The sequence below is a fragment of the Tachysurus vachellii genome, chromosome 19 (genome assembly GCF_030014155.1).
Source record: "Tachysurus vachellii isolate PV-2020 chromosome 19, HZAU_Pvac_v1, whole genome shotgun sequence".
NCBI classification, from domain to species: Eukaryota; Metazoa; Chordata; class Actinopteri; order Siluriformes; family Bagridae; genus Tachysurus; species Tachysurus vachellii.
In genome coordinates, this window is record NC_083478.1 from 12,902,501 (window position 1) to 12,915,207 (window position 12,707).

At 37.0% G+C, this 12,707-nt stretch overlaps 3 protein-coding genes across 4 annotated transcripts in view; 2 read left to right on the forward strand and 1 right to left on the reverse strand.

Annotated features, from left to right (window-relative positions):
• haus8 (HAUS augmin like complex subunit 8) overlaps positions 1-3,700 on the reverse strand; it is a 5,142-nt gene extending 1,442 nt beyond the window's left edge. Inside the window, exons 1-6 of one of the 2 annotated variants that reach the window (XM_060894055.1) lie at positions 3,607-3,700; positions 2,416-2,477; positions 2,232-2,290; positions 1,994-2,126; positions 587-694; positions 393-493 (exon numbers count right to left, since the gene is read on the reverse strand). In XM_060894055.1, coding sequence (XP_060750038.1) covers positions 393-493; positions 587-694; positions 1,994-2,126; positions 2,232-2,290; positions 2,416-2,477; positions 3,607-3,671 — 528 coding nt within the window. In that variant the 5' untranslated portion in view covers positions 3,672-3,700. Of the gene's footprint in view, positions 1-392; positions 494-586; positions 698-1,993; positions 2,127-2,231; positions 2,291-2,415; positions 2,478-3,606 lie in introns of both variants that reach the window. The other variant, XM_060894054.1, reaches the window with a different exon arrangement.
• A 1,088-nt stretch (positions 3,701-4,788) lies between these two features.
• Positions 4,789-8,877, forward strand: snx21 (sorting nexin family member 21). The gene is made up of 4 exons (XM_060894811.1): positions 4,789-5,104; positions 5,966-6,237; positions 6,672-6,829; positions 7,296-8,877. Exons 2-4 carry the CDS (start codon positions 5,976-5,978, stop codon positions 8,001-8,003), a joined length of 1,128 nt encoding a protein of 375 aa, XP_060750794.1. The 5' UTR covers positions 4,789-5,104; positions 5,966-5,975; the 3' UTR covers positions 8,004-8,877.
• A 1,292-nt stretch (positions 8,878-10,169) lies between these two features.
• wfdc2 (WAP four-disulfide core domain 2) lies at positions 10,170-12,034 on the forward strand. Its single transcript, XM_060893987.1, has 3 exons — positions 10,170-10,423; positions 11,180-11,317; positions 11,526-12,034. Exons 1-3 carry the CDS (start codon positions 10,327-10,329, stop codon positions 11,657-11,659), a joined length of 369 nt encoding a protein of 122 aa, XP_060749970.1. The 5' UTR covers positions 10,170-10,326; the 3' UTR covers positions 11,660-12,034.
• Positions 12,035-12,707: the final 673 nt, after the last annotated feature.

Consider the following 12,707-nt stretch of genomic DNA (forward strand, 5'->3'; position numbering starts at 1 on the left):
TCCATAACACCTTACAGGATTTTATTCACATCGTCCTGGCTTGGCTTAAAAAGCATGCATGGTATCTCACTTATTAAAAGATGTTGATCAGGAGAGCAGTAAAAAGGGTGAGTGAAATTTTCCAAAACATTACATGTACTCTGGAATTGATTAGTTCATTCTGAACATAGAAACATCTTAAATTATACCAGGGTGTGCACACTTATAGCTTACTGTAACTTTATGTTTCCCTTAAATGTTTGACATAGATGATGGAAAACCTTCTGACATCACCATCATCTTGGTCATCACAAACAACTGCGATTTTAACAGATATGTGACTTTTTAATTCCACTGTAAATCACAATGTATTTTTTATTTGTTGGATTATCCTCATCATCCTTGGATCTAACCTTAGCGGTGAGGAAAGCCAGCAGGAACGTTTCTAACTCCAGGTTCCTTTTTTTAGCACTGGGGTCCACTGCACTTGGTTGTGATGCTGGTGCTGTATTTTCTGGGAAAACAAAAAGCAAACTGTAAAACAAGACCACTCAGAGATATGCACTGTTTGCTCTCAATCCAGAGTCAAAAACACTTTAATTTGTACCTTTAATGACAGACAGATCAAAGTCTGGACGCATGCAGTGACCATCCAGGACAGTTGACTGTAAGATATTTCCACCAAGACTTGATGACTCTAAAAGGCCGGGTATTACTGCTGATGGGAGTTTTAGAGTGATTAAAATCATCTAAAATACAATGACTGTAAATTCCAGATGTATTACCCAGCAATAATATCATCATCAGCAAAATTCTAAACAAAAATCCACCTTGTTACATTACATATATTACTATTTCTAATTAATATGTGATTGTCAGTGGTTTAATTAAATCAAAAGATTTAACAATGAAAAACTGTTGACTTTTTCCAGTTTACACTTCCTGAACCAACAACCTCGTGTATTTTCAATTTTCCTATATTACGTACAATGCCGTTTCCATCAAACTGTTTACATGCTGTTTTGCACACAGTTTTTGCTCTCTGCACTTGCTGTCTCACATTTCAGCCGTTTGCTGTTTTGCACAATTACTTTACAATATCTCATATAACTGCTGCTATAATAATGTGTTCATTCCAGTATTTCTGCACACGCAATATTGATTAAACATACAGTATGTACACTGGTTGGTGCTGTTTCTGTTTATTGTCTTGAATTTTTTGTTTGTACTGTCTTTTGTCCTGCAGTGTTTGCACCAGGTCACACAGATGCACTTTATGTATCTAGAACTAACTAACTTAAGTCCTTAGCTCTGTCTTTGTTCTGTGTAGCACCATGGTCCACGAGAAACGTTGTCTCATTTCACTGTGTACTGTGTCAGCTATATATGGCTGAAATGACAATAAAAGCTTATTGACTTGAATTGTTTAACTGCCCAACTACAGTTCCATCTCCACCAAGAGATACCGAAAAAGCACTTTATTCCTTTCATTTTTCCAGCTTCATCACCTCCTAATCTGCAAACTTTGCCTCAAACCAAAAGGATTCCAAAGATTCAACATAGTGTAGCTTTACTGCATTCTAGAAGTTTGAACCCTACATGTGGTTGTCTCCACTACTGCTATATTAGATTTTTCACAGAATATGAAAATGTGAATATAAATATCCTGATAATAGTGAATGAGAAAAGAAGCTTGTTTTTGTGTTTTTTTTGGAGCTAACAGTGAAATCTGATTGTCACTGTTAACATTGGCTAGAAATAAAAATAATGCAACAACTGACAAACTCACCATAAAGACATCATAAATATTTTATAAATACAATATAAATTTTTACATTGTGGGCATTTTCTTTAAAAGTAACTATATATAATAAAAACTAAGAAGCCAAAAAAGCAATAAATAAATAAATAAATGCTTGAGATAAGGAAAAAAATAAAAAGTGTGAGCATAAAACCTAAAAGTTTTATAAGTGATAGAGGAGGAAAAACCTTCCATTTGTTTTTACAAACTTACACACGGAGTTCTGATCAGGCGGAGCATGTAATGTCCGTCTCGGCGGTGTGCCAAATCTGTGTTTGTGGCCACTACCAACTTTAGGTGAAGCAGGCCTGGGTGGCACAAGGACAGACTCATTGGGTGTAGTTTTCTAAATAAAAGAAACCAGAAAATGCAATCAAACCTTTGGCCACTTACAGTAGTATTATGCAAGATGAGGTAATGAGGAATATGAATATTTTCTTTTTTTCATTACCTTTACAGCAGACTTCTTTTCAGTCTGCATATAACGAGACTTCACAATTGTCCCTGAAGCTAAAAAATAAATAAAAACAAACAAACAAACAAACAAACAAATAAATAGGATGGAATCATTACTACACAATAAGCGATATTGGGCAATATCTCAAATAACTTAAAATGTGGTTTAATAGCTTTACGTTTGGTTTTTCTTTTTGCTCCACTGTTGTTTCCACAGCTGTCATCATTTACAGATGTCGAACTAAAACAAGAAAAAAGTTACGTTTAAGTTTTGTATTAAATAAAGCATGTTTATAAGGACAGAGCCATTCAGCTTCTTACTAACAACAAGCATCGTAGTTCTGTATTATTGCCTTGGAAACAAAGAGAGGCTCTAAAGGAAATGACTTTTAATAGCGCTTATATTGCAAGTGACAACAGAACCAAACTTATCTTGTGGAATTTTCATGAAATGCAACTTTTGTGTATTGTCTTTTGTTTGTTTGCACTGTCTTTTTGTCCTGTGTCCTGCACTGTCTTTTTGTCCTGCACTGTCTTTTTGTCCTGTGTCCTGCACTGTCTTTTTGTCCTGTGTCCTGCACTGTCTTTTTGTCCTGTGTCCTGCACTGTCTTTTTGTCCTGTGTCCTGCACTGTCTTTTTGTCCTGTACTGTCTTGTGTTCCACACTGTCTTTTTGTCCTGTGTCCTGCACTGTCTTGTACTGTCTTTTTGTCCTGTGTCCTGCACTGTCTTGTACTGTCTTTTTGTCCTGTGTCCTGCACTGTCTTGTACTGTCTTTTTGTCCTGTGTCCTGCACTGTCTTGTACTGTCTTTTTGTCCTGTGTCCTGCACTGTCTTGTACTGTCTTTTTTTTCCTGTGTCCCGCACTGTCTTTTTGTCCTGTGTCCTGCACTGTCTTTTTGTCCTGTACTGTCCTGTGTCCCGCACTGTCTTTTTGTCCTGTACTGTCCTGTGTCCCGCACTGTCTTTTTGTCCTGTGTCCCGCACTGTTAGTGCTTAGCTCTGTATTGTTCTATGTAGCACAGGGTCCTGGAGAAACGTTGTCTCATGTCACTGTGTCCTGTAACAGCTATACTGTATGTGGCTGAAATGACTATAAAAGCTTCTTGACTCTTGACTAAAAGCCGAAACTGTGTTTTAATCGTTAACCAACTAGCTTTAGTGTTCGAGGACTTGAGCCTAGTCTTCATGAGCTTCACATAACAGCTTGTCTTGTGTTTTAGTGACTATTTAATAAAAGTTAAACAAAAGTCATCCACAAGCGATTATATTCCCGTGTTTACTTTTGCCTCCAAACTATTATGTGTTTGACGAGGAAACACCAACAAATTCAAGCCGGTTTAATAGGTAACAGAAACACTTGATCTTACTTAGAGGAGTCTTGTGAGGAGGTTTTCAGCGCTTTCCGGACAGCTGGCGTCTTTTTAGTTGCCATTATCCACTTACTTTGCTTTTCGCGGTTTCCTGCTTAGTTTTTCTTCTTCTTCGAACTAACGTTCTAGTGCATTACTGCCACCTGTCGGCCATTAAGTGTAAACAAAACCATTGTCTGAAGGTAATAACAAGAAAAGTGATTTTAGACTAATTCTATGTATCAGTTCTGTCCCAAATTTTTCAGAAAATGGGACAGACATAAGCAAAGACTGTACACCAATATTCGGTTAATTCTAACGTATAATAATATGCTTTAATGACCACGTTGACTCTAACATTTTACTGGGAAAATAACCCAAGAAAGATGATTGATGAACAGTGCAACATAAACAGGGCAAGCAGCTGCATTCAACAAAACATTTTATTATAGAACATATCCAGCAAATATGTGTAAATGCCTCTGAAGCTCATATAAATGTTTTGTTTAATAGTGTATGTCCCAGCTACACTATTTACATGTTTGGCAAAACATATCTGTTTGTAGTAGCTAGTTAAGTGTAACTAACGATAAACATAAAAAATAAAATACAAAAAATTGCTAATGCTGGCTACATGAAATACCAGTATTGAGTAGATTCATGAAAAGCCAGCTGTGTGGATGATTATGTGTGTTTATGTTATATTTCTCTTTACACACACACTGAGAGTGTCAAAATAATGTGGTTAGGGTTCGGTACTGATGCTTTACTTGTAGTCGTGCTCTTATTTTGAAATCCCTTTTAGCAGGCTTTTTGTTCATTTGAATATAGTCTTCCATATTTCCATATGCAAATGTGTTGCCTAAAGTTCACTCCCGAGAGATTTTTTTTTTGTACAAAATTGTGAATGTAAAGAATTTAACTATATTTGATAGAACATATTATATATTTATTTATTTATTTATTTTTGTAGAAAAACCTCTTAGTTTTTTATTTTTCTTTTTATCTTTGTTTATTCTGTCATTTGTACGTGTGTGTATAAGTAATTTAATGTTTGTAATATTTTAAAACGAATATGCAACACAGAAAGCAGTGTGTAAGATAATCTAGTGTATATTTGGCTGCCTTATTTTAGCCCCAAAGACCCCAGGAGTCTCCTGCTGAACTCTAAGACTCCACATTATGCAAATCAGTACTTCAACATTTTAATATATGCACCTCGAGCACAGGAAATGAAGAAGCGTATGTCATTAACATTAGAATAAACATTGATGTGTTGTGTTTGACACTATATGCATCTTTAATTTAGCTAAGTTTGCACATACACGAGTGAATAATCTGTGCTGAAGTGTGGTCACTGCCCTCGGACGTGTCCGCCTACTGAATGGGGCAAAGTGGAAGAACTCCTGAAATCCAGCACTTCCAGCTCCGCCATATGCGTGTTGGTCTTTCTTGACTTCTGTCTAATTCGACATGAATGAGTTTAAGCTGTGTGTTTTTGTGACCTGCATCTCTGGTAATTTATTTCTATATCCTTCTAAACATAGCTGTAATGTTATGCAGGTTTAATTTAAAGTCCTGTCAATTGTTTTTAGCTTGCTAGCTATTTATTAGCAGGCGATTGGTATCCATAGCGATTTCCATATTCATGGGAAAAATAAAAAGCATGTTAATTAAGTCCAAGTTCTGTTTGCTGTTAACAGTCTCAAAGCTTATATTGAATTGTCTGTTGAAACGTGTTTGTTTTGGTTATTTTTCTGTGCCTGAAATCTACTAGTAAGCTAGCTGAGGTGTTTAACCAAGCGACATGCTGTTTTTTTTTACTTTTTTTTATGTATATATATCATATTATATATAATATCAGGTGTGAACGATGAGTCTAGTTTATACACACGCTATAGAATGATTGTGTTGGTTTAAGCCCCCCAAAATACTAATATTTTGGAGCTAAATCTCTAATGTCAGCAGCATTCAACAAGTGGGCTGTAGCTTGAACCGTAAAGTTTTCCATAGAGTTGATTTATTCTATTCTAAATTCACCCCCCAAACTTAAAACTAGTTGCCTGGTTCAGTTGTTTTTTTTTTTTTGTTTTTTTTTAAGTCTCATGTTCTTACTGCTGTCTATGAATTAAACATAAACGCAGCTCGTTTTCTTCCATGGTTTGTTCTCTGGTTTCACAGATCATGGAATATCAGCAAAGGGTACAGCTTTCACTCTTTCCATTGCAACCCATGCAGGCTGTTAGAGAGCATCTACTATTTTTATTTATTTCTTTCTATTTTTAAATTGTTTTTGAAGGCGAGATATGACATTTGAGAAGTTTGGAGTTTTTCAGATTTGCATTGGCTCTCATATTCACAGTGATATATTTTCCAGTACTGTCCTGATGGCCACCAAGCTGCTGGACAGACTTCGTCGCTCGCTTTTCAAAGAAGGAGAGCTTCAGGTGGACACCGATGACACTGATGACTTTCCAGAAAGCTCGGAACTTGAGGATGACACTGACAATATTTCAGCAAGGCTTAGTGGGACACTCTGCTTTGACGGTGATGGTGTTCTGGATTCAGAAGATGCAGGCGAAACATCTGACCCAGACAGTGATTCGGACTGCTTCACAGAGTCCATAGATAACGCATGCAGCAGCACAGGTTTGTCATAGATACTTGTTTATTTACTTTCCGCTTACATAGCTGTAGACTTTTACATTAAAATTATTGCATAACTACTGCTATTTTCTGTAATTATGTCGCATTTGAATTCGTTGCATGCTCAAGGGAAAAGTAAATTCTGTAAATTGTGGTTTACGGTGAGTCTGTGGGTTGGTGAGTTGTCTGGAAATTTGAAGCTGTCACACATGCTTGCTTCTATGAACTTTATAAGAACTTGCTTCTAAGCAGTAATGTGAAGTAAGGAATTCTCCTGGCCAGTCAGCATTGTGAGAAAAAAAAACTTGTTAATAGATGGACAGAAATATCAGAAGGCGGTTACTTTCACTTCTTGATTTTACAAAAAAAAGAGTTGTGGAAACTGTCAGTTCTTTTGATGTTTCCCATTTCCATTGAATTTCTGTTGGACTTTTCAGATATAAGCCCCACTAGCCCGACTCTGAAGGGCTCCAGCATGCTCACCCGACAGCTACAGGAGAGCTGGAAAAATCTGCGTGCTCGCTGTGTGTTGGAAAAGCTTCTTTTTGAAGTGACTGATGCTAGCGTAGTGCAAGAGGCAAACTCCAAATATGTGGTAAGCAACAGTATTATTTATCTGTACAGCTTGATATAATCGGATGTAATTACATAGCCTCATTAATAGGCTATTATAGGGCTATTTTAAGATTATTGTCATAATCCATTGGCAGCGGTCAGGGCTGTGACAGTCAGGGTTAATGGCTTAGGCAGTAGACTAGAGTGAAAATATAGATCTGAACGCAGAAACATAGGATTAGAAATAGAGTTTAGACATTTGGTAACCTGTTTACACATGTTGTCATTATGAAGTTACAGATCACATCTGAAACAAACCAGTTAGGGCAAAGCAGAAGATAAGATAAACAGTAGTCAAAAAGGAAGTCTGTGACATTATCCTTCCTCTTTGAACTGCTCTTTATATATAAAAATATAAATAAGTGCGTGTTACTTCTATTCATACAGTGGCTATGTACTGTACATGTTTGTGAAATTAATGCATATGAGTCATGTCTTTCAAACAGCTTTACACAATTCATATCATCCAGTCTGGCACATTTGACAAAGCCCCTGCAGTCATTGCACGTCGCTACACCGATTTTGAGCGGCTTCACCATCTCCTGCGCAGGCATCACAGAGAAGCAATGGAAGGAGTCCACTTTCCACGCAAGAAGCTGCGCCGAAATTTTGCGGCCGAAACCATTGGCAAGAGGAGCCGTTCTTTCGAACAGTATCTCTCACACCTGCACTCACTCACTGAAGTGCGAGCTTCACCTGCTTTCCTGGAATTCTTTTACCTGGGAGAGCTGCGCAGAGGGCTGATGCTGGTGTGTTCTGGTCGCTACGAGGAAGCGCTGAGCACTCTTGTTAACGCACTGCGCCTCCAGGAGAAACTGGACTCACCACACAAAATTCACCAACTCTTCACACACTCTGCGGTGGCGAGTTGCTACCAAGAGCTAGAGAGGCTGAGCGAGGCACAGGAGCACTGTGAGCAAGCTCTCAACAAACTGGTTCCCTCAATAGACCTGCAAAAGACACAGCAAAAATTCCACCCATTGCTTGTGCCGCTTCTGCAGACCAATGTCCGGCTGTGCTGGAAGATTTCCAAGGACAAGCGACGCTGGGAGGCGCTACTGCTTGAGATCCAAGCGCTCGGTATTGATGTTGAGAATCAGCCTGATTTGAAGGAGTGTATAGTTAAAGAGAACCTTTTAGAAAGTGAGGGATAGTTCAGGTCAAACTCATGTAGAGCATTTTAACACTGATGATAGACAGTGTTGATAGACAGAATGCAAACTGAGGGATTCATTAATTTGCAGAGAATAATCACTATTTTTTATCATGTTCTGCACACTAGTAAGTAGTCACTACATTCGTCTGAGTTTATGCAGTGAATTAAAAATTGAAATGGTTCAAGCACAGCCTTAGTAAAAATCTATTTATATGGAGTATGATATTTTTATTTTTATATTGTACCAAAATTTTATTGGGTGCAAAATAAAGTGCAGTACAATGTTACATGAATGCACACAATTCAAATGCAATAAGGGAAATATGTCCATAGAGAACTTTAATATTTACTGAATGGTTTTTGCCGTTTTTACTCACTAATTTCCTACTAATTTCTACTATAATTGAGCTATTACTTCACAGAAATATACACTTTATTGTTTTATGCTTCAAACTTTAGATGTTTTTGTGGATTTCTCTTCATTATTGAGATAAAAATGAATTTATGGTAGTGTTAACTCTAAATGTATTGGCAGTTGCATTTCTATAGTGAATCCTTGCAATCTATACTTAATTCATGTGGTTAAAGAACTGTTGGCTGACATTTTTTGCAATATTTTATGTACAGTAGATGTTTTTAAAGAAATATTTCAACTAACTGGCACATATGCACTATATTATCCTCACCACAAACAACATTTTGTTTTATTTATTATTAGTAGTATTTTTTTAAACAAATGGCTGTAAATGTTTAAGGCAAAAAGGGAAACAGTCAAATTCATGCACTCCTTTTTCAGCCACTTTTAGTTTATATAAGACATGTGAATGAATTCCTTTTCTATTTTCATTCTAATAAAATACATTTCATCTGCACATGTGTAATAGCTCTTTGTACACAGTCTTTAAAATCTGCCTCTATGTATACACAGCCGTTGATCAAAAACACACACTGAAGCAACCTTTCACCATGGAAGAGTTTAACAGTATTTGAGGAGATCAGTAGGGGTCAGTAAAGACAGAATGAGTCGGATTTGCTGGAATGTTGGGATGGAGGATGGATCAGTCTTGATTTCAGACTGCGGACTAAATGTGCAAATGTCACCTTTATTTATTTATTAGATTTTATTTTCAGCAGGTCTGAAGATAGAGATAGAGGCACTGATAGAGCTAATGTTCTGCAGAGACAGATACAAATCCCATTTTTTATTTATTTATTTTTTTTTATATGTAGGCCTGCCTTACTATAGACTAATCTGGTTTAAGTAGAACAGTTCAGGTTTGCTCAATGCTAGACAACTTATAGACAGTGTAACACTTCCATCAACATTTTCACGAAGCTAGAGGTAAAAGCCACTATTAAACAGGAATGCAATTTTTAATTCTGTTTAGGATTTCATGCGGTTCAGACCATTTATTAAAATAGTTTGGGTGTGGATTCTAAAGATGATGCTGTCTGGTTTGGACAGAATATTTCTAACTGGATTCAACTTTCATGCCTGATTGGGGATATAATTAAAAACAAAGATTGGCTTTAGTTGTGTGGGAATTAGGTTGACTTTGATGCAGAAACATTTTTTAATTTGCAATATCTGCAAAACAAATGTTGACATGTTACTTTTAGGACTAACAGCATATTCAATAAAATTCAAATATCCATCTTAATCTTTGTTAAATAAATGGCAAGATTCTTTTAAAATGCAAATAGTTATTTAAGACTATAGTATATGTTTAATTTATTTTAAAAAATAGCCATATTCTTATATGCTACTCTATTACATAGAGCTCTATAAGTATTGCCAACTCTCTCTCTCACTCTCTCTCTCACCCACACACACACCCTCACACACTCACACACACCCTCACACCCTCAAACCCGTAGCAACAAAGCAACCTGAGATCATTTTTAATTTATAATGAGCTGCCGACTCCCGGTAACATGAGTGACAACTACCCATGACGACGATAAGTGGGCGTGTCCAGCAATGCGACAAAGTTTACAATAGTTGAACATTATGCAAATATGGAGCGACTCGGCAAAGCAACGACCAATTGGGAGTGGAGACAGTAGATCGCTCGTGATACGTAGGAAACAACGTCCATTAATAAACGTTATTACTATGGCAAACAGTAGTAGGAACGTCTACCAGCGTCTTCACAGCACTCATACGCAAGCTCATAACACACTCAGGTTAGTGGGGACTTTAGGATTTGAGTCGGCAGGCATAAGGACCATGCAGACCGCTCACTTCCACCCTCAGTCCATTCCCTTTTCCATCCTTCTTTTCCTCCTAACTTCAGTCCTGTTAGACGGTGCAAGGAAAAATGAAGCTGAAGCTCCTCTCTCTGTTTACTGTTGTGCTCTTAACCCTGCACGAATGGCCGAATCAGAGCAAAGGAGCCGCAGCACTTACCTGCACAGGTGAGAGCCTCTCAATACACACTGCACTTTATCAGCTTCATACAAAACTTTTAGCCAGTTTTCATACTGAACACGTCTAATGCATGGGCGATAAACGTGGAGCAACATGGACTTCAACTTCTTTACTCAAGTGTAATTACTAACTTCACTCCTCTACTTCTAGCACTTAACTATACGTGTGTGTGTGTGTGTGTGTGTATATATATATATATATATATATATATATATATATATATATATAAAAAATGTGTGTGTTGTGTGTGTATGTATATATATCCAGAGACCTGGATGTATTATAGATATTACATATAGATATTATATATTTAGAAAGGAACAGGGACTTAAATAGATTACATTATAGAGTGAAGATTTAAAGGCACACTGAACACACCGTTCTAGGTGAAATACACACTGGAGGTAAATCTTGTACCACCCGTGTCATTTAATACCTTTTAAAGAGCATCATTTAATACCTTTTTACGCAGAGGAATTTTTTGTTCAACCACCTGTCTTTAATGGACAGTTTTACCAAAAATGGACCATTTTATCACAGCATGCACAGTAAAAAGTAGGAACCTTATATGTATTAGTGGCACTGACAAAGAAATTCCAGGACAAAAGAGACATTTGGAAATTTCCTCTTCTCCATACTTTTAGGATGTGGCCACCCTGTAGTGTTATTGTTCCATACTGGTTATATATGATATTAAGACGCAGTCAGGTTTTTCGCTTTCAGCATGTTCTCTTGTTTTGTAGTTAAACCAGGAATCTGTCCCCGACGGAAATGGGGATCGGGCATGTGTGCTGAATACTGCACTAAGGACAGCGACTGTCCCAATGAGGAGAAATGCTGCCATAACGGATGTGGGCACGAGTGCATCAGCCCTTATACAGGTGACTAATTTTAAAAGAACAAGTTTGTATATGGATTTCAAACTAAAAAGGGAAATGTACTTTAATGTAAGAATAAATAAATGCAGGTTGAGAATTATAACCAATTTCTAAATGCATCTACACAACTACTACTTATGTCCACTTCAGTTGTTTCCAGCATTCATATGCACACAGTTCACTAGACAAGTTTTTGGTCTGTATTTAACAGTGAAGCCTGGACGATGCCCTATGCCTAAGGGGACTCCGATGTGTGCAGAGTATTGCTATCATGATGGTGAGTGTCCTGGAGAGCAGAAGTGCTGCAGGACTACATGTGGCCACGCTTGCAGTGAACCCTGCTAATTAGATTTGGTACATGGAGACATTCAGACCAATAAAGAACAACCCTCTTCTGAGAGATCAGCCTTCTTAAGTGCAAAAAATTCAAGTAAAATCCCTCAGAAATAGCTTTGATAGGTTTAAACCAAATCAACTATGTAGGAAGGTAGATCTCAAGCAAGTGGCTGAATGACATGGGAGGAAATGTGTATACAACTGCTTATAGTTCAGTTAATGATTTAACTTTTTGGAAACTTAGTAGGTTGGTGATCATTTAACTATATTTAAACACCATTTTTATTCTGACTGAGTCATGTAGAATGAATTCAACAGAATATGTTTTTCCATTGATTTTTATCATTGATTTGTAACATCATTATTAAAACCCATTGTATCTTTTGGTACGTTTCAGTGGATTTTATTTCTTAAAGCACAAAAGCAAACCCTAGGCATGACATTTAGAATTGTTGTTACTTTTAAATTCATGTTCCATTGCCAGTAAAAATGGAAACATTTATGAACTTTTCACAAAACCACACCATCTTGGTATGACAGATGTTAGTAAGTATTATAGCAATAGCATCAGCGTTCAGGAATGTAAAAGACGTCTTGGTCTCAACTTGAGACCAAAATATGTGGCAAACTTTGGCAAAGAAAAGGCCTTCTGTGTTTAACGTCTCCTACAGCTTGGCAGAACCTCTAGAGGGCCAGACAGAATAAATACAACAGCATGTGAAAAGGTTCTTAGGAAAGAAAACAATAAGGAATTTTAGGTATCAATTACCTTAAAGAGAGACTAACAACTGAAATAGTGGTTAGCATTTATCTCCAAGGTCAGACAAATACAATCTAGGGATAAGTGAGGAAATGGTAAACCTCATCTGCATAATGTAACTTATTCAGATGATGATCTAACTTATGAACACTCCTAACACATGTAGCTGCCTTAAGTCACTCATAGAGGTTTATAAAGGCTTGTCAGCAACCTGCAGTGTCTAAAAAAATCTACAATTTCCAAGATTAACTGATATGTGCTGTAAGTTTTAATTATATATTACCAATTGTTCATATT